At 39.5% G+C, this 27,347-nt stretch overlaps 2 protein-coding genes across 4 annotated transcripts; both read left to right on the forward strand.

Annotated features, from left to right (window-relative positions):
- Window positions 1–5,293: 5,293 nt before the first annotated feature.
- Window positions 5,294–10,081, forward strand: cdkn1a (cyclin-dependent kinase inhibitor 1A). 2 transcript variants are annotated; one of them, XM_055025462.1, is made up of 3 exons: window positions 5,294–5,460; window positions 7,866–8,298; window positions 8,752–10,081. In XM_055025462.1, the coding sequence occupies exons 2-3, from the start codon at window positions 7,875–7,877 to the stop codon at window positions 8,805–8,807; spliced, it is 480 nt and encodes a 159-aa protein (XP_054881437.1). In that variant the 5' UTR covers window positions 5,294–5,460; window positions 7,866–7,874; the 3' UTR covers window positions 8,808–10,081. The 2 variants fall into 2 exon arrangements, with proteins under 2 accessions (XP_054881437.1, XP_054881433.1); XM_055025458.1 differs by lacking the exon at window positions 5,294–5,460 and adding an exon at window positions 7,515–7,655.
- Window positions 10,082–14,907: 4,826 nt separating this feature from the next.
- On the forward strand, window positions 14,908–26,685 carry tmcc2 (transmembrane and coiled-coil domain family 2). 2 transcript variants are annotated; one of them, XM_055025542.1, is made up of 5 exons: window positions 14,908–15,333; window positions 20,855–21,247; window positions 21,889–22,508; window positions 23,853–23,988; window positions 25,641–26,685. In XM_055025542.1, exons 1-5 carry the CDS (start codon window positions 15,331–15,333, stop codon window positions 25,938–25,940), a joined length of 1,452 nt encoding a protein of 483 aa, XP_054881517.1. In that variant the 5' UTR covers window positions 14,908–15,330; the 3' UTR covers window positions 25,941–26,685. The 2 variants fall into 2 exon arrangements, with proteins under 2 accessions (XP_054881517.1, XP_054881509.1); XM_055025534.1 differs by lacking the exon at window positions 14,908–15,333 and adding an exon at window positions 19,753–19,901.
- The last annotated feature ends 662 nt before the right edge of the window (window positions 26,686–27,347 follow it).

Here is a 27,347-nt window from a genome sequence, read left to right on the forward strand (position 1 = left end):
TCTTCTTAAATGTGATACAACATTCTGTGAACAGCCAGCTTTGTTCGTACATTTTTTTGGTAACACTTTATTTGACAGAGTGTGTATAAGACTGATATTACACTGTCATAAACATGATATAACACCTGTTATGAACATGAAGGAGTCTTTATCAATGTTTATGACTGCTGTCATGAAGTGTCAACTTTGCACTATTTTGTAAATCTTTAACATCTTTACACACTGAAACAATTTGGTCCTATAAAAATGAAAATGTGTTTGATTTGACTGATAAAATATTATTTAAGCACATAATGGTTTAAACTCTTGCATTTACGACAGGGGTGTCCAAACTTTTTGTCACATGGGTCAAAACCATCAAGTCAGAAGTACTTGAAGGCCAAAAGATGCAATAAAAAATGTATGAATAATAATAATGATAATATTAAAATAAAATCAAGCAATGAAAGATGTTACTGTTTTTTGTAGACAAGGCTTACAACCTTCAAATGACTTGACATGATTTTCTCAATGATTTGTTTTCTTGTTTTTTCATCTGTTTTTCAAATTCATTTGGGCTTGATTGGACAAATTTACTCTGTTAAAAGTTGATTTAGGCAAAGCAAAGTTGAGTTTTCAGTAAACGTCTTTACTTATTATAAAAGATTGGTTATAAAAAGACAAATGCTTTCATACATTTTCTATTGTAAACCTCTACAAATTTGTATCAACATTGAATTGCATTTCGGGGGCCACACAAAATCACTCTAAAGGCTGCAAATGGCCCTTTGGACGGCTCTGCTCTACAGTAGAGAGGGCCACATAAATAGTTATGTCGGGTTGCATTGGGTCCACGGACCTCGAGTTTGACACCTGTCCTGTATACCATAATGACAAGCAATCATGGAAAATAACATAACATATAACACTTTAAATATAACCCCCGGGTAATGAGTGATATAGTGAGTTTTGAATGAAGTTATGACTTGATTTTGAAACTTAATAAACTGCGTCAGTAGGACAGACCAGAAACATCGAGTAAAGCTCAATGTTTATGTAATCAAGCTGACAGAAAGGTTGACCTTTTCCTCTGAATGGACCGAAACTGACAAAAAACACACGTTTTGTGTCGCTGACAGCCAATAAAGCCCCACATTAAACATCTCGACCAGCAGATAACAGCTTCTCCCGTTGTCTCCTTAGTTACGACGCATCCGGCCGTCTCTCTGTGACGTAACGACGGTCGGCTCACGTGCGCCAGCAGACAGAGAGGCATGCTCAAATCTGCGCGCGCTTTTCCACCTTGCCCATGTGACGTAATCGGGCCGATGACTCCACTCCACTCGGCATCCACGGAGACGCAGCAAAAAAAAAAAAAATACTTCGCGGGAATCCACTGAGAAACTCGCAATATTTCCACCCACTGTTATGAAACTCGCCTGCTGTGGGTTTGTTCCTCGTGCTTTGGTCACCTGATTCTGCTGAAGAATATTCTAGACTCAGTTACCCTAATTGTTAAACATATATAGCCTATATATAAATATATATATATATATATATATATATATATACTATACATATAAACAATTAAGGGTATAGTATTAATAAACGTGGAAGTAATTTTGATATGCTTTTAATATTTAAGCTGTATTTACAGTTTAAATATTTTCTTGTATTTTAATATATGCTTAAATATTAAAATACAAGCAATAGTTTGTATTATATGAATTGTTAGATTCATACTACTGTATTATAATGTACTCTATATAACTATAAATAATAATTATACATAACAAAAATCACAGTTACAGTAAGACAAAGCAAGTTTATTTGCAGCTGAACTGGGCCCTGTGGCAGAACTGGTTTTGAGAGCCAACCATCTATTCTATCCCATTTTTCATTTGTTTTCCAGTCCAACAATGTGCATTACCTAATGAACCAAAAGTAAAGTGTCCAACTTGGTTGTTTGACAAAAAAAATAAAAAAAAAAAATAAAAAATTGGTAATTTTCCAATATTTATTAACGCTAAAAACATTTCAGATTGTGATTGTTTGGAACGTGAAAGCTGTAAATAAACTATATTTTTCCGAGATATTTATTTGCACTGTTACATTACATCATTGGAGATCTAGGGTCAGATTTCAGGGCATTATGCTAAATAGAGAAACAGAGACCGCCCTTCCCCAAAGACTGGAATTTGGGAGGATTGCTCCAGGTGGGGGAGTGCTGCTGCTTCTCAAGGCAAAAAATAACTCTGACATCACGATGTCCTGAATCCTCCTCCTGCTTCCAGTTAAACTCACACTGAAACAACAAAACAAGATCTTTAAAAAAAAAAAAAAAACTACAGCTGATTGAGTCCTTCCTTTAAAAGGTGGTGTCATCAACAAAATTTGCTGTGACGTCATTAAAAGACGGATTCATCTGATTTTGGTAAATGTGTCTAAAATAGTCACGATGGCAGACACTGAGCTGCCACGTCTGAAGGGAGGGAAAACAAACATTGCAACCCTCCAGGATTTGTTTTCTTGCACAAATGTAATCTGCAGTTTTGTTTGATAAACAGTTACAAGCAGGTGAAACTGAATCCAACCTGCAGGAAACATATTGTCTTTTGTGTTTGCACAAGATACGCCGAAATACATCCAGGTTGACAGAAATGACCAGCAAATGGTCTGGAAAATAGACAAACTTGGGAATGCAACCAAAACAAAAACAACTTTATCAACTACAAAAAATCCTAAATTTATAAATTGTTATGTTACAGCATGACAGTAAAGCGAATCTGGGTGAAATTCCTGAGCATAAACTTAATTGAATTTATATTTTTGTAATTAGAATACAAACCTTTATCCTCTTTTTAGCTGTAAGCTACCAAGATCATCTCACTGGGACTACATAGTAATTACAGTGAGAGGTTTTAATGCCTGAAGCTTCGGGTAAATCATAAACTAAATGTTCACACAAAGTTTCTGCAGACATGTTATATCTGCCAAGCATTTCTCACAACGGATGCAGAATAAAAGCATAAATGACATGTTGGATGTAATGTAGGAGCAAGTTATCTGGAGATTGCATTCTCTCCACACTTTGTAGCTGAATTCAGTTGAAAGATAAGAAAGTGTTTACTCAGCAGTCCAAGTTTAAAGACTGTTTTGTGTCATTAATTCCAGCTCTACTGTGCATTTTGCATAATTTATGTCAAGAGCTCCTCAGTGTTCCTTGTCACTGATGAACAAAGGCTCCTCTGTTGTCTCAGAGAATTCAGGCCTCTACAAACTGCATCCACAGCATTGATTTTTATTGTCGATGTGCTGAGAACTGGGCTGAATAGTAACCGCACTGGAGAACACGGGGAGTTCAGAGCGTGACTCACCGCTGGAATAAACCGACCGGGACTCAACACTAAAAGTGGGAGGAGAAACACTTTGTTTACAATTGGGAGACAAAGTGTGTAAGTTATCAGGTTCCAGATTTTTATTCTTGTTTGTGACGAGCCTCGAAGTGACAAAATTACCACAAGTCCTATGAGCAATGCATTATTGTAAGCAGATAAGTTGGAAAGCTGCATGTTAATTGTTTAATTGTCATTTAATGTGCAGAATAACAATCTGACATGTGATATACTGTTCTTTCTGTAGCTGTTATTTTGTAATATTTGCCGTATGTTTCACCTTATAAACATTTTAAACAGAACACACATTCACCCAGAGTTTACCTTGTGCATCAAAAATATGACTAAGTGGTAATAGCGCCTGACCAAGACCAAAAGATCTAAAACCTGAAAGTGGTGATGCATTGATTGCATTACAAATGCAATCAATGCATTTGTAATCAGTGCAAATGTATTGCATTTGTAGCTGATTACATCAGCATTGATTACATTTGTAATCATTTGCACTGATTACAAGCCTGTAATCAGTGCAATACATTTGCATTGATTACATTAGATCTTAGATCAGATCCGATCTGATCTAAGGTGATCAGATCAGGGAAACAAGCAAAATGTTAGAGATTTTGTGTCAGCTCTGCAATTATATTTTTACCACTTTATTTAAGTAAAAATGCATGCAAATTATGTTAATATGTCATTAAAGTATTTTCTATGAGCTTTATTTCAATTCTCTTGTAGATTAGAGCAAAAGTAATTAAAAGGAAAAACCCCAAAGAACAGAAAGGTCAGAAATTTGGTGATATACCAAACTCAGTGTCAGCATTTGTATCGGCAATACAGGTTTTAGTATCAGATTGATATTAAATTATGCAGTGTGACACACCTACAAATTGAAGAAAAAAAAATTATATATATATATATATATATATATATATATATATATATATATATATATATATATATATATATATATATATATACATACATATATATATATATATATACATACATATATATATATATATATATATATATATATATATATATATATATATATATATATATACATACATATATATATATATATATATATATATAATATATATATATATATATATATATATATATATATATATATACATACATATATATATATATATATAATATACATATATATATATATATATATATATATATATATATATATATATATATATATATATATATATATATATATATATATATATATATATATATATATATATATATATATATATATATATATATATAATTCTGGACGACAAGCAGAACACTGTGCAGTGGAAAACAAACAGTGCTTGATGTTTGTATTTGTTGTGTATTTGTTTTTATTCTTCAGCAGGAACAGGAAGCCAGAGTTTTGTCTGTGTCTTTTAATATATTTGCACGACTTTGTCCGGCTCCGAAAACAAAATTTGAAGTTTGCGGTTGTAATGTCATAAAAAGATTATGAGGTATGAACACTTCTGCAAGGCAGTGAAGTTTCTAAAGCCCCTCTGGTAAGATCCGCTCAGCAGTCTGGAGCAAATTGAAACAATTTTCTTTTTGTTTCATTGAAGTGAAACAAAAAGAAAAAAAAAATAGAATATAACAGAAAGAAAAATAAACGCGGAGTGTGTGTGTGTGTGTGTGTGTGTACGCGCGCGCGCGCGTGTGTGTGTATCCAGGATGTCGTGCGCGATCCAGACGTCCTGAGCAGGAAGGTCTTTCACCTCACTTTCAGAGCCAAACATTCACGTGTAACTCGTGTTTTTACCGGACCGTGGCCACGTGTGCGGGCACAGCCGACCCCGCCCCTTCTGGAGGAGGGTCTTCCACTCCACGGCAGTTCATAAAAGTTTGGTCGGCGTGCATGGCTGTGGGAAAACTGGGAGAACCTCACAGGAGACGGTCGCGTTTAGGTGTGTTCTGTGTAGGGTGTGGATTGGATAAAACATCATCATCATAGTTGTGGAACCGAGTGGAAGACAGCAAAGAGGTGGACAGACAGACAGACTCACTCACTTGATACCACTGAGGAAGAACTGGACTTCATTTGAATCAACATGTAAGTAAAAATAACTGTAACTTTTGATCAGACTGGAGAAAACACCAACCGGAGCTCTGCAGGAGACTCCAGTATCTAGAAGTTGCCTAATTTATCTTTCTTTGAAACCATGTGAGGTTTGAATCTCTTGTCCCATTCATTCAAGATTCATCTCCTCTATTGTGACAAGCTGAAATAAATCCGGTTTTCTCAGTCAGTCTTTCCATCTACAAACTTCAGAGGTCACCTGGACTTATTGCTGGGTTATTTTTACACACGTGCCAGAGTTGTGTGGGTCCTCCTGCCATGCACAAAGTGACAGCCCAGATTTGACTGCTGGACACGAGCTGCAGACTCACGTGGAGCAGGGAAGAAGGTAGAAAGTGGGCAGGGTTCCTCTCCTGCTTCCCGCCACTGCTTGAATCATTCCACTCTGGGTTGGAGCGCCTCCTCCCAGTCTGACGTCCAGTGCCGGGATAGGGTGGGGACTGGGGCAAAGCCGGGTCACAGTGGTGTTCATTCATTCTCCTTCAGCAGTGCACTTCACCAAATATAGAAGAGGTGCTCCTCCCAAAACAGAGGGACTTTTCTTTAAAAGTTCTGCGTCACTTTTATTTCAGTTTTTGTCATGATTGGAAGCCTGATCTTTGCACTACCCCCATGCACCCATGACCCCCCACCCCCTGTTATGTAACAGTGGGTGGTGAAGGAAGTCATTCAGACTTATAATTACAGCCTATTAGTGCCCTTGGTGGTTGGTGGATTCATTAGATGTATTAGGTTGTTCACCTTTTTCTCTATAGAGTTTATCTAAAATATTCTAAAGAAAGACCAGCTTGACTTACAGTGGTCCACTGTAAATCCAGATTAGTCTTTTGACCTAAAAAACTTCTGTTTCAAAAACACCATGGCAGTTTAAGCAGAGACTACATTATTAGTGTTGTGGTTATCTCCTGAAAAGGTGACGGGTATTCACATAGAAAATAGTCTTTGGGGGCAGTGCGCCACCATAAACCCTCCTGTGTGAAACGCATGCCAAGAACAGAGCATGTAAAGTCTTTCCAGTGAGTATTATTAAATATTATAAAAGTAAGACAGTAAAAATATGTATAATTCTGACTGGAAAGTTTTATGTGCTCACTTTTCAGTGCATGCTTCATGCAAGAAGTTTGTTGGTGCTTCCAACCTGTGTGAATAATCGTCAGATTATGTCTAAATAACATCTAATAAGAATTTACTGAATGTGAAAATGGCTGCAAACAAACGTGCAAAATACAGCCATACATCTTGAAAAACAAAAGTAGATCCTCCTGCACAACAAATACCAATGTAGCAAGCGGTTTTTGAATGGTTAGTCAACAGAAAAACACTTTTCTGTGTCTTCCAGCAGCCATTGTGCAGTGCATACAGCAGTAAAAGCAGCTGACCAAATGTGCTGGCGCTGCAATTGGGTTCCCTAGGTGACGTGCTGGGGTTGCTAGGTAATGACGCAGTGCCTGTTGATTGCGAGTCATTAATCGGGAGGTTTTTGAAGCAACCCATTTTCCAGACACCTAAAAACATTAACATATTGCAAAAATAATAATAATTATAAGGTTGTTTTTAAACGCTTGGACTGTTTTGATAAACAGTTGAGACCCAAATGGAAAAATGTGCAAAAAGTGAATTTTGCACCTTTAAATCACAAAACCTATTAACATGCATGAAATCCTATGAATTTTTTTTTTTGACATCCCTTCACCTACTTGTTCTAGTCAGATGTTATATCACATTAGTCAGATATGTCAAATAATTTCCTTTTCATATTAATATCTACCCCTCACTATGCAATAACTGGGAAGCCAAGGCAGCCTGTGGCAGATTTCTTTTGAATTTATTAAGCAAAAACAGTAGGAACCGACAGGAACCCGTTTGCTCTTTACTTGATTACAGTGGAGACATTTACTGCTCCAGTAAGTCGTTCTCAAAAACAGATCCTTGCGCAGGTTTGACCCCCACATAAAGGAAACGCCTCAGGGAGGAGTTGCACTGCCACCTGGTGGCCGGCTGAAACACCGCAGTGGATTAGTCCCCACATGTCCAGCAGATTATGTCCAGGCATGTACCGAGCAGCAGAGAGGAGGGGCGGTGAGTCACTGCCTGCCTGCCTGGTTAAAAGCAGCGCTGCAGTCAGGCTGCTTCTTCACACAGGAGGTGTTAAACAAGGCAGGGAGATGGTGAGTCTGGGCTCTCATTTTCTGTTTGGGACTTGATTTTTTTTTTAAAATTATTATTATTGCTTGTTCGTGTAAGGATTCAACTTTTACATTAAAATAGCTGATCCAAGATGTGTTCATCCTTAAAGAGGTTTTTCGAGAAATTACCCAACTTTCTTAGAGACAGCGGCTTTTAAAATTCACCAGAGATCTGTTGTGTTTTATTTCCAGTGCAGAATCATGGCTCCTCACAAGCCGGTGCTGAGCTCCCAGACGGGGAACCGACGGGCCCGCAGGAACCTGTTCGGCCCTGTGGACCGAGCCCAGCTGCAGGTGGAGTACCAGGCAGCGCTGCGCAAAGACCTGGACGAGGCGTCCAGACGATGGGGCTTTGACTTCAAGTTGGACAGGCCCGTGGAGGGCAGCGACTTCCAGTGGGAGGGCATCCCAGAATGCGGGGTGCCACTGCTCTACAGGCCCTGCGTGCTGGCGCAGGGCCTGAGGCTGACAGGAGGGACAGGAGGGGCAGGAGGGGCAGTTCAGACCAAAGCAGCCAGGCTGGAGAAGGAGAACATCCCTCTGACGCCAGAGAAGTGGAACCTGGAGAAAACGCCGGAGAAGGGAGACAACGCCGCGCTGAAGAGGAAACAGACGAACATCACAGGTTGGTCCTCATCTTATCTGTCAGAGCGAATCACATCGATCGATAAAGATAATTATTGATCAGTTTTTTGTTTGAAATATCCAAATTGCTGCCAAACTGGTGTTTCTGTTTTGTCCAGTTTTCACATCATACTGTTGTTATTTTTTCTTTAAATTTTAAGCAGCTATGAAGGATGCAGGTCACCAGGTTGTTGATAGGTAACCAAAGAGAGAGTGAGTTAGTTGATGCAGCTGATCTTACTAAGCTGCCCTAGAGGGGTTGAGTGGCTCGTTTTTGTTTTTTTTTTCTCTCCCTCTGCCTACATCTCCCAGAATGCTGTTTGGTTCTGGTGGCAGTTCAGAGAACTGTACATCAGATGTATTATTATCTATTGATGTAGATCGTCATTGATTGATTTCCCAGGTGTAGTTTAGTGGGAGATAAATGTAGTCCTTTTTTTTTTTATCCCAACAGATTTCTATCAGGCCAAGAGACGAGTTGTGTGGATGCCGAGGAAATCCGGGGAGTGATGCTCACGGAAACGCTGCCAAAGCTCCCAGGAAACCACACAGGCAGCACCCGACTCAGGACTCACATGTTCCACTGACACATGACCACACAGACTACAACCATGAATCATGTAAACACAAAAAACCCCAGAGGGGACCTCAGCTGCTCGTCAACGCTACAGTATACGGTAATTAGGGTACTGTAAAGGAGGGAGCTGGCTTGTTTTTTCCCTCGCCGGTGGTAAGATGGGGGCATTTGAGCAGAAAAGATTAACAGTAATCCCTGGAATCAGTGGATTTATTCTCATTTGGATCAAGGGCTCGCCAAAGTGCTGACTGACGCTTGCTGAGGTCGTCCATCCCACGGCTCTTTCATAAACCTCAGCTTCGCGGTGACGGTGCCTCTCTACGGAAACAAGAAAACCCGGATGGAGCGATTTGAGACGCCGCCGAGGCTATTGGGTTCAGGAAGAAGCTGAACAGCAGGAGGAAGCACTTTGTCTCCTTTGTTCAAATGCACTGTTGTTTTTTACTGTGTTTTCTACTTCTTGTACTTTGTATGAAAATACTTGAGGAGCTCTGATATCTTCAGCATGCAGAAGCTTTGCTTAGACGCTAAATGACAGAAGTGCTACTCTGCTTTCTTCCATCCAATCGAATGTATGTAAAAGTTGTCATTTAAAAAAAAAAAATCAATGCTGACAATTTAACAGAGTTATTAGCCTCTAGATCTTGTTTATATGTTGTAATCTAACTCAGATTGAGAGATAAAGTTTTATTTAGCATCGTAGCATTAAATTAAAAACATTGCAGTATTGCACATCCAGAGCCTTCACTGTGCCTCGGTATTTTGAAGCTCCATAAAGGACAATCGGAAGAAAGCGTTCCTGGACTCAAATGTATTATTTGCCAAGCTGAAGCACATTTTTATCAAACAAAGCGTGTTTCCTTTCTCTTTTTTTTTTTTTGTCTGACATTTATCTCTGTTCTGGCAAATCCTGCTGCTATGGATAATCTGAACGGGTCGCAGACAAGGGCCTGTAATTCTAATCCTTCACATACTGACAGCTTTGAAATGTCCACCGCTGCAAATCCGAGGCAAAAAACTGCCACACACAATGAATGCACTTCTGTTAGTAGATGCTTCTGCACAAACCTTATAAATATATTGTTTCTGTTAAAGAAAAGCTCCAAAAGTGTCTATTCCTTTATTTATTGAAAGATGATGTTTCCAAGTGTCTATTTAGATTGTCTAATTATGAATTTTCCTAGCTCAAATAAATGTTTCAAATGTTTTTGAATGGCTTTGTCTTTCCTTTTTTTCAGGGGATTTTGTTGTTAATTTACGCCTTTCAAAAGTCCTTTGGTTCAGTTCGACCCGTTATCATCACAAACCTCATGCTGTTTCAATAGAACTTTATCTTCTGGAAAATGATGCATAGTTTTCATTGATTTTTCTTTAGAAAAAGATCTGATATGTGTGGCAGGCACTTCTAGCCCCTCCTCTTCTATTCCTTATGGCTTCAGCTAACAATTATTTTAGTAATCAATTATTCTGACAATTCTGCAGAGGTTTCATTTAACCACTTAGGCTTATTTTATTCAACATCTAAAAACAAAAAAATACAAATCTGCAAACATTCAAGTCCCTTTCTATATGAGAAAATATTTTATTGCCAAAATGCAGTAGCAGTTTGTTTTTGATATTTTTTGCCTGATCATTTGAAGCAATGGATAAAAAAGGTTTTTCATCCTACATGCTTAATGTATATATTTTTGTCCAGTGTTGCTCTGCTGGTGTTATTTCACCAGATGGTCTTTTTCAGAGCCACTGTATTCCAGTTAACAATTAATCCATTACTAAATTAGTTGATGATTATTCAATAAATTGATTAATCAGAATTAATCCAATTAATTGTTTCAGCCCTTCCCACATTAGTAACAAAAAATAGTGGCAGGATGTACAATCTCTTGTCCACAGAAACTCTCCATCTCTATTTATTTATTTAACCAAGAACAGTCAAAAGGTTTCAGATTTTTATGTATCAACTTCCTGTATCAACTTACCCCAAAAACACAGTGAAATGAACTGAAGTTTAAGTTTGTGGACGCCGTTGGTTTGGACTTGGCTGCATTTGCCGTCCTCATCTGTGTGGGATTGCAGCTTAGCAGGAGCTCTCAGGCATATATTTATTCACAAAGGTGCTATAGTGTCATGCAGTATTGAGTTTTTTGTAGGAATTTTTAATTTAAAGGCGAGAGGACCAAGATAGCAAAAGCATTGAAGCCTTCAGTTTCCTTGTACATGGAACAAAAAGTCAAAATGTTCAATGTGACCCATGCTGCCCGACGAACAAAAGTGTCATCACCTAGATTTAGCCAAACAGACAGCGGCCTCCCTCTGGAAAAACAATGTGGTGATTGATCTGTTTCTGCATGTCACATCTATCCTCTCTGATTGATGCAGTAAGCGGCTCATCAGTCCTTCTTCAACAAAGTCAGATTGCTGCTTAAGGCAAACCTCAGAGCATAAAATAACCTTGTGACCTTCATATTTCACCGGCTGAAAGATACAAAATAGCTGAAGGGCCTTTTTACAGCTCAGAGCACTATGAGCCGTCTTTGCCAGAAGAAAAGTACATTCTCATCATTTATAACTACTAGGTTGTGACATGTAAGGCAGAACGTGTTATCTACATTTGAAGGTTAGACCTCCAGTCACAGTAAAAAGAAAGTACACCCTTTTTTACTAACTGGATTTTAAGCATTAGCACATTTTATAAAGTATCCGGATTTAAACAAGTTCCTCAAAGTGTAAAAAACATTTATTTCATTTAATCACAAAAAAAAAAAAAACTCTGAAAAGAAAACACTGAGTACATCCTTGCTTCTTCCAGAGGCTTTCAGAAGCAAAGCAGCCAAGTCTTCCTGATCCACCCTATGAAATGACCATGAGCAGATCTGATCACATTAGTGGTTTCTGATCATTTGCAAATGTGTTAAACAAAGACGACAGCAGCTGCAGCTCCCCAAGAGTTATGAGCCAAGTCATCTTCATTTATAAGATGACCAAAGTGATGAACAAACATCATTTAAAAACAACATGAAGCCATCTCTAGGCTACATGAAGTCTTGAACACATTTCAAATTAAGAAAACATTCAGGAGCGTCTCCAGGTTGAGACTGAGCAACGTGCAGCAAAGTATCTCAGTGAACCAGGATCGAAGTCCTTCACAGCAACATTTGAAAACCAAACACAAATGTTGGTGTTTGGGAGGGCTGATGATCTGCAGTCACACGACCTCTGACCCCTGGAGCCATTTGTCAACTGTGAGCCGTGGGTGTCGTGATGTCAAATGTGAGGCAGGCAATCAGCCCAGACATATTGATCTGAAGCAAAGCTGTGAAGAGCGGTGAGCTGAAACATTAGAGACTCAAAAAGGTTTGAGACAAAAAACAAAAAGAGAGAAATTTAAGTTACTAAAGCTGGTTCCACAAGTTATTGAATTATGGAGGTTTCTTAGGTTTATACCATTTACCTTGATTTATAATAAATAGTAGTGTTGAAACTGTTGGATTCTGAAATTATTTTATTTTATAAAAGGGACAATTAGCAGATCCCAGCAGGTTGACAGAAGAAATTTAAAAGAATTAACATATATATGAGCTATTCTATATAACAGACTTCAATGTATAGCTAAAAGTAGTGTCATTTAAAGTAAAAATGTATAATAAAAATAAAATCGAATCCCATCCGTTAGAAAATATGTAAGAAAAAACATGTCAACTTAAACATTATTCAGGATATGAGTATAATTTTAATCCAGTTGTGTTTTTGTTGGATTAAAAAAACCACAGAATCTGTTCAGAACAAGATTATTGTATTTTTCTGCATGCAAAACTCAAGAATCAACCTCATTAATACATTTTTATTATACCTGTTTTAATCATTTATTTATTTACTTGTTTATCAATCATTCCGAGGTCAGGACCCACAGTGCAGTCTCAGCTTTGAACACCACTAGACAGAGCTCAGCAGGACTTTTAATATTATTCTTAACAGTTATTGATGTAGAAGCCTGGAGTAATTTCAACATATCCAACAACTTACTGTGGAATTGATTTGACATTTTCTGTCCTTTTAAAGAACTCAGAGCAGTGAGAATCTCGTCCCTAAGAGGAAAAAAAGGGCCTGATGCACAAATTAATTACTACTGATTGTAATCGGAAGCAATAGTGTTACTTGAAATATTGAAAGAAGGTCCTTGAAGATGCAACTTACCTGATAAAAATGGCCTCGATGCGCCCTCTACTGGTGACCTGTGTATTGCATCTGAGCCACACCGCTCATTTTGGAAGACATGCATAAAATGTCAAGAAAAAGAAAATACAAATAGGTTTTTATCTTTAAAATGGAGAAGATAAATTGTATCTTATATCTGGACGGATTCAAGCTTCCTGTTTTAGATTTTGGATTAAGAGGATGTTGTTTTATAACCTAAATCTGCTTTAAACTTCTGCACTTCATCTCTGATGTCTCTGCTGTGTTCTTTCATGATGCAAGAAACCGCTGAGGCCTTTAGGGATTAAATTACACACAGACCGACTGATTTAGGTGACTTCAAAAGACATTTGGAGGCACTGGGTTTTATTTAGAGGTTTTAGAGTAAAGAGGGTCAAATAGATAAGCCTGCCACATATCTCAGATTTTTATTCAAAGATTCATTTTTTCTCCATCTAACAATTATGCTACTTTCTATTGGTCTTTCACCCAAAATCCCAGAAAAAAACATTGATGCTTTTGGCTGTGATACATTGGTGTCCAAAGTGCGGTGCAGGGGCCATTTGCCGCCCCTGGAATGAATGTTTTTGGGCTCCGACTTCAGTTTAATAATGACACCAATTTGCTCCCCCAGTGCAGGGGGTTGATGTAGATGATCATTTTCTATTTCTAATTAGGTCAAAATGATCACAAACATATTAAAATGTTCTTACAATAGAAAATGTTAAAAACACCAGGTGTTTGTTTTTAACAAAACACAGCTTTTGCATTCTCTTGCAGGCACAACTTTTAAGCAAAACCTCACTTTGCAAACACTCTGCTTTTGATTTATTGGTCAAACTTGGATGAATACAGGTGTCAAAGGAAGAGCAACTTAAATCTTAATTTTATTGCTCAGAATTGGCTAAATTTTGTTCTTTTTTTTCTATCAATACCTTAAAAAATTTGCAACATTTCTCTCTCTCTGGTCTGCCTAAAAATGAATTTAAATGAACTCTGATGCGGTTCGAATGCTGTGTGAACGCCAAGTGGACCAGACACCACTCCAAAAGCAGGAAGTGAACTACAGCGCAAGGCATTCTGGGTAAATACAACCAAAGAAAACGAGGAGTCTCACAGCAGCTGGAGAAATGACTAGTTGTCTTTTACCGAAGTCAAAAGAGAAATCCTGCAACCGCTAAAATCTGAAGCCTCTCCATTTTTGTTGAGATTTTGTGAAGAAGGAAGTTGCGCTCATGTCTTCTTCGGAGGTTTTCGTGTCGTTTCCTTCGGTGGCTCTTGGTGCAGCGCCACCACAGACCAAAGGGGTGAACAGGCTTTTCAGTTAGTGTTTGTCTGTTTGTTTGTTTTTTGCATGTTTGGCAGCGCAGCGTGAAAGCGAAACGCGCCAGCTGAAAATGTAACAAATGCCGCAAAGCCAGTTATTATGACTTGACGACAAAAAGCCTGGACGTCTCTACTCTGACGCGACAAACTGGGAAAGGGCGTGAGAAACATTTGTCGATGTTGTTCGGGAGACTTGGCTTTTGCTGCTCTCCGGTTAGTGATGACAGCTTGGTTTCCTCCGCGCTGACACGCCGACCTGCACAGAAACATCAAGAAGTTGGGCGGGTGAAACTTCACCAAGCTGCGCGTCATTCATTCCCACAGCCTCCTGTTGTGACACCAAATCCTCCAGTCTTTGGCGGAGACAAGGGAGTCACCGCTGTGTGCTTTGGCAGCACATCCAGCTGTGTGTGTGTGTGTGTGTGTGTGTGTGTGTGTGTGTCTACCGAGGGTTTAAAGGCGGCTGTAGTGCGCTCCCTCCCTTCCCCTCTCTGGCCTCCGCCGCACAGGAGCACCTGCACGCCTGCGCTGAGCTCTCCCATCCCATCCCCCCTCCCCGCCCAGATTCATCTCCATCCATCTGTCCCCGAGCTCCCACATCCATTACAGGGCAGCACGGCTACAGCATTTGCATGTGGACCGAAGCGGAGGTGCAGAGGGAAGCGGGGCAGAGGGAGGCGGAGGAAAACCTCTGAGGGGAGAGAAAGGGAGGAAAACAGATCAGAGCGAGGGAGAGGGAGGCAGCAGATATCGACGGCTGCAACAATGGAGCTGTAGGATCCGGAGAGGTGGTAGTCCGCCTGAAAGCGGCTGGAGAGAAGGGGGTGAAGATACTACATTTGAGGTGGGGGCTGGGGGGGTGAGGAAGGAGGGAGGAAGAGGATGGGCCTGGAAGACAGCCTTGCAATGGCACTGCAAAAATTGGATTAAAGCAGTATGGTAACGTTTCTGATTTAATTTATCGCTGTGCTGCTTGTGTGTCGCCGTCCCCTCGCGTGTCCACGCCGTGTCTCCAGAGGGCTCGGGCATGCCCCGTCCCTCATGTCTTCTTCTGCGCTTCAGACGGCTGCCATCACAACCCTCATCATCACCAGCAGCATCCCTCATCCACCCATCCATCCCTCATCCACCCATCCATCCCTCATCCACCCATCCATCCCTCGCTCTCGATGCATTTTAGATGCTTTGCTCTGGTCTGTTGCCTGTTTACACCCAGACGGCAGCCCCTCCACCTCCTACTACACTGGCTTGGCTGCTGCAGAAGCATCTCACTCTCTCAGTGAAGATCAGGACATGATTAATCACCCGGGAGTCCAGTCATCTGTTATTCTCCCCGGTGCTGCTGTGAGATTGCAACCCAGATTCAAGGAAGAGAAAACACCGGCCGCCTTGCTGAGCTCCAGCCGCAGAGCACAGGAAGCTAAGATAGATAAACCAAAGGCATTAGAAATATCAAAGCAGCGCACCGAGATGTTTGCAGCTTCTGATTAGTGTTGTGACACAATAACTGAGCTGCAGATCGCCGCTATATAGAAACCTGAGCTGGGATCAATGATTAGTTGATTATTTATTTGGATTATTTCCTCACACGTTAAATAAGAAATGCCTTCAGGTTTGTGTCTGCATGATCCAGAACTTATCCAGGGCTCTGAAAGAGCATCTGCCTTCCCCACAAATGTCTGCTGCTTCCACAAACATTTCACTGTCAGACAAAAAACAACGACAAAGTGCTGTTTTGGGACAAAAAACCTACACTCTTAACTAGAAAAGTAACTTTTTTCACTTCTGATACCGACAGAGATGTCTGAGGTTTAGCGTCGGTCGATAACAATCTGACAGGAAAACCGCTGAATTGACTCACAATATTTATTTCTTTTAAACACAAACATAAATGTATGAAATTATAAACGTACCTGATAACTCAGCTCCACTACAGCATAAATGTTGTATTGGTCAACATTTAAAGACAACTTTAATTTGTTCCGTCATTGTCTTTAGGAGTGAAACGGCCAATGTCATTCTCAAGTTTACTGAGGCTCTCAGGAAACAAAAACGAAACGTTGACAACCTCAGTCGAACATGTAAAAAGTATATTTAGTATTAGAAATGCTAAATACAGCTGAAGGGTTTCTATATTTTATGTTTTCTCCTACATATTATGTTGTTTCTAAGTTATTTAAGTGCCCAGAGGTCTGCATTATTATTATTATTATTGTTTTCAATATAGCATTATATTACATTAAAATACATAATAAAGGATGACATCGCTCAGAGCACAAAGAATAAAAATAGACTGATTAGATCTACCTTACAGATGAGGAACAGGAAGGAAATGGTAAATATCTGGATGTTTTTGATGAAAGCTGCATCTTTGCATTATTTTTGTTTCGCTGCTGTTTTTGCCTTGAAATTTTAATGCATAATTAACGGCCATGGAGGCCATTTTTACTCAGTTTCGTTCTTCTTGTTGAATCATGAACTCTGACCTTAACCAAGAAATATCAAGTGGGATCTGCAGCCTGAGCTCTTTTGTGATTTGGTGGATGTGCTCTTGGAGTAATTTTTGGTTGGCCAGCATCTTCTGAGACGTTCGCCATGTTTTCCGTTTCCTCCATACGTGGAAACATTTTTCACTGGTTCCCTTAAAGTCCCGAAGCCTTGAAAATGGTTTTGTTACCTTCACCAGTGAGTTTGCTTGTCATCTGTTCTTCCATTTCTTTAGATTATGAATGATTTGTTGCTTTTTAATACCTCTGTTATCAGACAGGCTCTGTTTAAGTGGCTTCTTGATTCTGCAGAACCGGGTGTTGCTAATGAAACGGATCCAAAACATTGGTTAATTGAAGTAAATTCATAATTTATTAAAGTTAATAACTACTTCATTCACATAGAATCTGTTTGGTTTGGATGTATACCAAACCAAACATAAACGTAGTCTTACATAAATATGTAAGATTAAAGGGGAACACCTTTAATCTGCACAGTATTGTCTGGCATGCAGCTGCATGTTTTTAAATGCACATTGTTGCACATTTAAAAAAACAAAAATAACAGCCTCACCTTTGCTTCAGGTTCAGAGTGTGTGCTGAGAGGAAAGCAGTTCAGTTAAGTTTCATCTAATTAATGCATAATAGCCGCTCTGTGAACTTCCTGATCCCTCCACCAAATCAATTATAGCTGCACAGCAGGGGGTCAGAAATAAACTGATTTCAGGAGCTCAGGGATTTTACTCTGGCCTAAAAATGAGTCTTTCTTAATGAGACCAGTCATCTCAACTAAAAATGTTGCTTTCATCCTGTTGTAGTTATGATTATCATACAATGAAGCATGTCTTTATTTGAATAGTTTTAATCAAGCATAAGAAAAACTCTATTTTATGCTTTTCTTTTCTCTGGTAGATAAATTAAATTCGTATGTTTTTTAATGCAAACAAAATAAATAAAAAGACATTTTATTCAGATTTTCAGCCGTGCAGAGCGACCTAAATAAACCTGCGTCTCCATATCTGGGCTCCTTCTGAAGCAGGCTGGAGTGAATCGTTACATATTTTATTGGCAGGTTGGAATCCGTCAGGTTTAATTTAGAGGATCTCGATTTGGGTTTCGTGCAAAAAGCTTTCAGCTCTCAGGGATCGTCAGGTCATCTGGCACAACCCGGCTCGTCTGAGGCCTGTTGATGGTAAAAACATTTAGATTTTTACTCTTGCATTCAGACTTAATGGGTTTTCAGGTGGATTTAGGAGAAAAGAACATGTCGCTTCATGCAAACCTTTACTCCAAGACACCATCATTATTGATACAATAATTATGAATCACTGCTCCTCGTCCTGCATGGTTTGTTACAGTATCAAACCTCTTGATTATCCTCTGACTCCAGAGTCAGAGCTGAGCAGCCGTTAACTTGTGGACACTGTTCATAAAATTTGATCAGGTCCTGAGTGATTTAAGGGTTTGTATTAACATTAACGTCCCAATCTGGTACTTCATTTAAAAATCAATGCCTCCACACACGCGCTTGAAAATCTTTAAAGTGCAGATCTGCCCGTTAGTGTTGTAATTCATTCACTCACGATTGATGTTCTGGACGCTACAGTGTCCATTTATCTTGACAGCAACTGATGTTTTGTCCAAACAGCTTTTCATTTCATTTCTGCAGTGAAATTATTTGTCTTTTTTTGTCACACCTAATAACAGGTTGTTTTTTTTAAATCGACTCTGGTTGGCAAAATTGTTTGAATTCATCCTCATTTGAGGGTTTTCAAACCATCTAAAAAAATCTCAGCAGTACAGACTTTGACTAGGCCTCAACAAAACCTACATTTTGTGCAATTGGTGCCGTTCAGACGTGAACTTTCTAGCGGGCTTTAGATTGTTTCCTGATCTTGAGCTTCAGAGCAGGAACTCAGGATTGTTCAGTCAGGATCAGGTCATCCAAAGAAACACAGCAGACCAGATCATCACACTGCAAAAACACAACGTCTTCCCAAATACTTTTGTTCTAATTTATAGTGAAAATTTCTTGCTATAATTGCAGTAAGACAAACCTAACTTAAGAGCAGCATTTGGGAAAGATATAGTAGTTTGTTTTAAGTCAATAACAACCTAATACTGATGAAAAAATAATAGCTCCACTGGCAGATTATTAAGCTTTCATCATGGACAAAATGTCTTATTACCGGTGAAATAATCTTCCAGCAGAACGTCGACTTTTTCATTAATACAAAAGGCTTTATTTACGTAAAACAATCCCTTATATCTTGCTGAAAGTTTTCTAGTTTTGTCTTATTTCAAGCATGCTAGAAAATAGCTTTGAGTTAAACTGCTTGTTGATGCTGTTTTTCTGAAATGCTGCATTAGAAAAAGACGCACATCTTCTTTAAAATACTTTTTTTTTTTCTTATCAGCCCACAAAATATTTTCAAAACAACCTTACTGATGACCAGAAGATCTTTGGGAAAATGTGAGGCAGTGTTTCTTTTTGCTCAGAGTGCCAGTCTCTTTCTGTGATGCACTGGACATGAGAGTGATTTTGGTCATTATTTGGAGCTTCACCACGATTCCATGCTTTCTTCACTTGTCGTTCCTTAGACTTCGTGGCGTCATGCAGGTTCTGTTTCAGTATTTTCTTAGCTCTACAGATGTGGCAGTAATCACACTGAAGTGTGGGACGTGACCTGAGCATGATGATGGGTTGAGTCACGGCTAATTCATGGTTTTCCTGGGAGACCATTGTACTTCCAGCAGCTTTTTGTACCCTGAGTGAATGAAGTCGTCGTTTGAAGCTGCCGTTTGTAAAACGTCAGATTGTTTTTGCCTGACATTAAGATTTATTTGCTTTTTTTTTTCAAAGTGTTTGCACAGCCTTTGACAGTTTTGTGAGTCTTCAACATGAAATAAAAATGGACTCGGAGGAAGACATGAAATCTTAATAAATGGCTCCATCCTGATCCACGCAGCAACCTGACTTACATGCACTCGAGTTCTTGTTTTTCCAATTTTGAAGAGCGGGTAAGACTAATCGACTTTTGTGTCACGGCATAATTATACCCCCATGAAACAACAAGACAGATATTTTTAATGAAAAGTTCCTACAAGTCGGACGTCCCTAAAACAGAAAAGTTACATTTGTTGAACTTTTTGATTTGCTTTACTGCGAGACCAAAAATGCACTTAATCCTCTTCATAAGTTAAATTGAAAATTTTGAGATTTTGCAGCTGCAGTAAAATATTTTTTCTGTAGGATTTTTTCCACTTACATAAAGCAAAATTAGTAGGATGATGTAGTTTAATCTTTCTTCTTCATTTTTTTTATTTAACCTACAAATGCATAATCTGTCTCCAGAATATCACAGACATGTTTGGATGTTCATTTGCAAACTTCATCTCCATGATCATTTGATCATATTTCTGCACATTTCTGCATAGATATTTCTTATTAACTGACTTCTTTGGCTTTGAATTAGCTACTTCCAGAGATTTTTTTTTGGTTTTTCAGCCCTCAGCTTGACCTCCATTATTCCTGTTAACTGTCATTTCTTAATTAAATTTCAAATGGGTCCACTTTATGTTTACGGGTATCATTTATTTTAATTCTCAGAAGGCTTGGCAGCTCTGTAGAGGAGCCAGTTTCTGCTGAGTTATGGAACTTGTGCAACAAAGTGACCATAAATCCAGTGATGACAATCAATAGGCCTAATAAGATTAGCACAGCAGACGTCAAGTTATCTGAAATCTCACCTACTGTAATAAATGTGTCTTGCTTCCCAGAATACGAGTCGTTACTTCATCAAGACCAGCATATTCTGGCCGGAAGAGCAGAAATTTAATGATTTTTATGTGCAAGTCATTAAATAGAGAGGGATGAGGTGTTTGAAGTGTCACTGTGATAAAAAAAATCAGTAGATTTTAGTGAACAAATGAACTGAAACCCGTATCTACAGCCTCTGCTTCTGTCCCCACAGCTGGACAAGAGTGAGGTGGCCACCTTAGGTCTACCCCCCACCTCCAGCCATGGTGGCTCTGACAGCAACATCAGCACGGACGGATCGGCGGCGGCGGCCGGGGCGGCAGGGGGCGCGGAGGCCGCGAGCGCCGGCGAGCCCCAGCGGACGCGTGTCGCTCTGGAGCATCTCCAGCAGAAGATCCTGAAGGTCACAGAGCAGATCCGCGTGGAGCAGGAGGCGCGCGACGACAACGTGGCCGAATACCTGAAGCTGGCCCACAACGCGGACAAACAGCAGGCGTCCAGGATCAAGCAGGTGTTTGAGAAGAAGAACCAGAAGTCGGCGCAGACCATCGCACATCTGCACAAGAAGCTGGAGCACTATCACAAGAAGCTAAAGGAGATCGAGCAGGTACATGGCTCTGGTCCGACGATGGCGCTGCTCGCTTTAGGTCCTCACTGGCATTAACTCAAGACAATATTTGTGAGGACACACATGCCCAAATATGCATTCTGTGAAAAAAATCAGGACGTCCTACAACAACTTGTATGTGGGTCAAGTAATATAAATAGATAAAATAAAACACCTTTTTAATTATTCGGAAAGATTTAAAGGGGCAATATTGTGTATTTTTCAGGCAAATAGTTAAATGTTGAAGAACAATAAAGTACTTATGTTACCTTAAATTGTTATAAAATTGCTGTATATATGAAAAATGACTTAAGTGAATTTTGACTTTGCAATTTAATGCCTTGAAATTAGACCACTGTCACTTTAAGAAGCTCCCACTCTTTCTGAATCTCAGCCTTCAGCATGTCATCACAATGTTTCTTAACAGGTTTTACCAGCAGTATTTTGACAAGTAGCTTGTATAATGAATTGTATAATGAACTCAGTTCCAGCTGGTGTTTGCTAATTGCTGCTGGCTAGTCTGAAGGAGCTAAGAAGTGGAGCTGCATGGGAGGGCTGCTCTGTCATCCCTCTTTAAACCTGAGTGTTGTAATGAGTCAAGATATCAGAGAAAAGATTTCTCTTGTCTTCCCTCTATGCAGAATGGACCGGCCCGGCAGCCCAAGGATGTCCTCCGGGACATGCAGCAGGGGTTAAAGGACGTGGGGGCCAACGTTCGAGCTGGAATAAGCGGGTTTGGAGGCGGAGTAGTGGAGGGGGTCAAAGGTGGCGTCTCGGCCCTCACTCACACGGCCGTGGTGTCAAAGCCGAGAGAGTTCGCCAGCCTGATCAGAAACAAGTTTGGCAGTGCGGACAATATCGCTCACCTGAAGGACACGCTGGAGGACGGAGTCGGGGGAAACTCCGAGGACGCCCCGACACCCCGAGCTCTCAGCGGCAGCGCCACTTTGGTGTCCAGCCCCAAGTACGGCAGCGACGACGAGTGCTCCAGTGCCACATCGGGCTCCGGAGCGGGCAGCAACTCTGGTGGCGCCGGAGTGGGAGGAGTGGGGATGCTGGGTCCGACGATGGGGAGCCCCCGACTGGACGGACACCACCACCACCACCATCACATGCACAGCTCATGGGACTCCCTTCTGGAGGGGCTGCAGGAGATCAAGGCCAGCCAGACGCACATGGAGGACGCCATCGAGGACATGAAGGGCCAGCTGCAGAGTGACTACTCCTACATGACGCAGTGTCTGCAGGAAGAGAGATACAGGTAGAAACAAACTCCATGTTCCTACTGGCCCTATGGCAGGCCGTTTTAACACAAAATCAGCTTCACCACACTTCAATTCCAAATATCTGACGTATTAGCAAATGAAGATATCTCTAATTATACTTTAACTAGACAAAAGAACTTTTTGAGATATCTCTAATTTCATTCTGAAAAATATAAATGACACCATGAATTTCTATTGAAGCGTCTCTCTATCTGAAACACATATTTTATATATCAACAATTAAATTATGACTAAAGTAAATTAAAAAAATGCACTTTTTGTTCTCACTGGTCATAATTACAATTTAAGATTTCTTGAACCATGATATCTTAAATATTCTTATTTACTTTCATTTATTTAGGGTAAACATACTTACAGGTTTGGCTAGGGCAAAAATTGCAGATATCTGGATCTGCACTTTTGACTTTCAAAATTAATTTTAAGATATCTCCAAATCAATTAGACATGTCTTTAATTAGACTGCTTTTCTATTTCAGATATCTTGAATTAACGTTCTGACTCGTCAAAACATCACAGATTTATGTAGCATTTTATATTTCCATAAAAAAATGGGAAAAAAAAGATTTTTGAAACTGCACCATTTTCAGTCATTTGAAAAGTTTGTAAGAAGCCCAATTTTTAATAGCGATATCTAAAAACGTAATCTTTAAGGCTACCCTTACATTTAATGTCTTGAATTGTAATTAGGAAGGACTTCAAATGATGAATCTAGTCTCTTCAATAATGTAATTGAAGATATTTTGGATTATTCTTCTTCCTCCTAGTCAAAATATGAATGCAGATCATTTAAATTATCATTCAGGATGATCAAATGTAATTGTGTCCAGTTGAAATGCATTTTTAGATGTCTAGGATGAAATTACAGATAATTGCATTTTATGTTAAAATGGCCTGCCGTAAACCTCACAAAGCTATCAGGAAACAGATGACCCAATCATAAACCAAACGGCCTCCCCAATCTTTTTGCAGATTATGGGCATCTTTTAAAAACCAGCCACTCTGTCGTGCTCTGAGACTCAGACATGAATGTTTCTGTGTGAGAGCGGCGCAGAGCGAGCAGGACACTTGCTGAGGGTCTATTTTCAGCTCAAGATTAATACGTCTTCTGTTGTCCAGTGAGTTATTACTGCAGGGATTAGGAGATCAAAATAGAAATAAACATCAGTGTTTATTGTCATTGGAATAAAAGGAAATGTCAAAGGTCACTCTGAGATTAAAAAAACAATGCAACACACACATTACTGTGGGTAGACGTCCTGACGGAGCGTTTTGCTCTGTTCTGTTCTGTTCTGGTGGGTTGGGTTGGGTTGTATGTCCAGGTTTGAGAGACTTGAGGAGCAGCTGAACGATCTAACAGAGCTGCACCAGAATGAGATGACCAACCTGAAACAGGAACTGGCCAGCATGGAGGAAAAGGTCGCCTACCAGTCCTATGAGAGAGCCAGAGACATTCAGGTAAACACTGACCCGACTGCTGCAGATTTATTTACACTCTTACTCTCTTAGTCACTTATCAACTTGATGATTGACTTTCTTACCTGATCATTTACTTATTTACGTTTCTACTATTTACCTTTTCGACTTACAGTTAATTATTTACTGACCTGCCTTCATAATTATTGATGTCCTGATCGACTTACGACCAGAAGCATTTCATTCACTTCTTTTCCTCACTTACTTAAATATTTATTTTCTTTCATATCATTCACTTATGTACATGTGTGTGTATTTGCTACTTTGTAGACATTTCATAACTTAGAGTATTTATTTACAATATAATTATTTACTCACTTACAAATGCATTGTTTCACTGACTACATATTTATTTACTTACCTATTCACTTATTACTTACTCAGTAAATTACTTATTAACTTTTGTCAACCTGCACAAACTTCAATTGCTTCCTTTCTCACCAGGTAGCGCATTTGTATACATATTTAATTACTAACATATTTACCCACCTATTTAGTTACTTAGCTTATTAATTATTTAGGTTTTACTAGCATCCTCACTTAATAATTTATATGTTAACAATAGTAAGTATATTTTTTTACAGACTTACTTCTGTGCTTATTTGCTAACTCAACTAATGAATCCACTTTGCACCTTATGATTTATTTATTTAAGTGCGAGTTTTGTTTCATTTACCAGTTGGGTTATTAAGACACTTGAATGATTAATCATGCATACTTGTAATGTCAGCAAATTCATTCAGAATGTTTTATCTTAATGGTTTGTTGGGTGAGGAGGAAGTTTTGCATCTGCTTCACTTCTTCCTCTCTGAAGATAAAACCTGAATCTTTTCTTTGTGCTGCACTTTTTTGATGATCCAGCAACTTTAAATGGATTTGACTGGAAATTGATGAATAAATGATCATCTGTAGGAAGGGCGTTAAGGTTCAATTTACATAGAAACCGTAACATTTTGCTGCCATTGTTGTTGGAGTCTCTCAAGCTTTATGAAACTTTTCTGAGATGTGAAATACTCCACAGATGTGAAAGTCCGCATGCCCAGAAGGAACGGCTTCAAGATTTACTCTGCGTGGGAAGACAACAAAAACAACAGTCATTGTGCTACTAAACATGTCCAGCTTAGCACATTTCTGATAATGAATACATGACGATCTGAAATCGCAGCGCCATTTAGTGGCCTGGCATGACAACTACAGCTAACCAGCGGTCTCTCTTTTTGAAATTTGATTAAATTATGAACCGTTGAGGTTCAGGGTAGGGAAAAAGAAACCATGATGGGTTTAAGACGAGCACATAACAGTAAGACAAAGAAAGGAAACGGAGCCAGTTTTAAAACAAATGTAGATATACTGGCAAATATTTCTCTGAGGAGCAATAAAGTCTAAAACTGATTAAAAAATCAAAACAAGTGGTAGAACCTCTCCAATTATAGCACTATATAATAATTTTAGCGAGCAATAAAACAAGATTTACCACATCAGATATTTGCTATCAAGGTCTATTTTTTGTGGACATTTGTTAAAATCCCACCATCAAAGATGACAAAAGGGAAAATCAGCATGTTTGAAGTAAAAAATGATCATTCACAGTGACACTGGCTCACCTGGTTGTTTTCTGGGCCTGTGTTGTGCAGGAAGCCGTGGAGTCGTGCTTGACCCGCATCACCAAGCTGGAGCTGCAGCAGCAGCAGCAGCAGGTGGTGCAGCTGGAGGGGGTGGAGAACGCCAACGCCCGGGCTCTGCTGGGGAAGCTCATCAACGTCATCCTGGCCCTCATGGCGGTGCTCCTGGTCTTCGTCTCCACTTTGGCCAACTTCATCACCCCGCTGATGAAGACCCGAGCGCGCGTGGCCGCCACCGTCCTGCTGGCCTTGCTGCTGTTCATCCTGTGGAAGCAGTGGGATTTTGTGGAGTTGTGGTTGTTGCCCAGCTAGACCTGGATTTAAAGGAAGGACGGGAGCAAGGAGACACAAAGAAGCTTCATCAGAAAGAGGCGGAGAGAAACTTAATGGACTTGGTACATTTGAGGAAGAACTGTACTGCTCTCCAGTTGAATAAAGACGCCGCCTGACTCCATCCAAGTCTTCAGGTGTGGATGATAGACCATCAGTTTCATTGCTATCACCAAAAAAAAAAAAGTTTCCTGCAAGAAATCTGATTTTCTAACTATTTAAGAGACACAAAAGATCAACTTGCGCCTACTGTAAATCTTCATGTTGAAGCTGCAGCATATGTTTGAAACCAAAATGTTTTTTTTCCACGAATGTCATGTGCTCTCATGCATGTTCTCACATGTGCACTCAGATGCATCCAGCTGGCATGAGTTGGCATCTCATCAATGACGAATAAATGTCTTTTCTGCCATTTCTGTTGTCGGAAACTAAAGTGCAGACATGTCGTTTCTCCACTCAAGTCATTCTTGTGTTTTTCTTTCACATCCTGTTCTGGTGTTACTGCAGTGCTATTGGGCTCGTTTTCGGTGGGGGGGAGGGTCACAGCTGAACCTGCTAAAACTCACAACACTGAGTGAAATAACTGATTCTGTACACAAATACTAATAGTGAAGACCTAAAGCGACCCACAGTGTCAAATTACCTGGCATGTCAACGTTTATATCCAGTTTGCAAAAACAAATGTTTTATTAAACTGTGTAAGAAATAAATGATTTCATATATGAGACTATGCTTGATACATTTTTACTGTACAGAGAGGCTGTTTAAACACAAACTAATGGCTTCTTTTTTTTCACAAATTTGCTACTGAGCTCAAATATCCACTCACCCAGTCCAGATGCAGAGGATCTCTGAACCAAACTCATGATGTGCATCTTCCAGGCAAAACTTATAAGCCTGGAAATACATGAAACACTGACCGAAATCTTTAGTTTTCACAATAATTCTGATTATCCTTCTTTGACAGCAAGCCAATCGCAGACTGACAATAATCTTAAAATCCCTAAATCATGTCCTGTTTTTATAAATCATGTCTTTTCTGTTCCTGGTGCACGAGAAATGTTTTTCACAGGATTAACTAATACAGTAAAAGTGAAAAAAAAAGAAAAAAGAAGCAAGTTCACCCACCTTCAACTTCTGCATGAGGATGAAGTAAAAACCATCTGGTCTTTCTGATTTTGAACAAACTCAAAGTGCAATACATCAACAAAAGGTCATTTTGTTGATGTATTCATAGGATCTGATCTTAGTTTTGATGAGGAAAAGATCCGATTTCTCAGCATTTGATTGAATTTGTTCACAGATCAGAACTTCACTGGTTCTGATCAGGCACCTCCACCTTTCGACGCGGCTTCAGTCCTGTGCTCCTGCATCGGATGGCTGAATTAT

The sequence above is a fragment of the Poeciliopsis prolifica genome, unplaced genomic scaffold (genome assembly GCF_027474105.1).
Source record: "Poeciliopsis prolifica strain line A6 unplaced genomic scaffold, Auburn_PproV2 SCAFFOLD003, whole genome shotgun sequence".
Classification (NCBI taxonomy): Eukaryota; Metazoa; Chordata; class Actinopteri; order Cyprinodontiformes; family Poeciliidae; genus Poeciliopsis; species Poeciliopsis prolifica.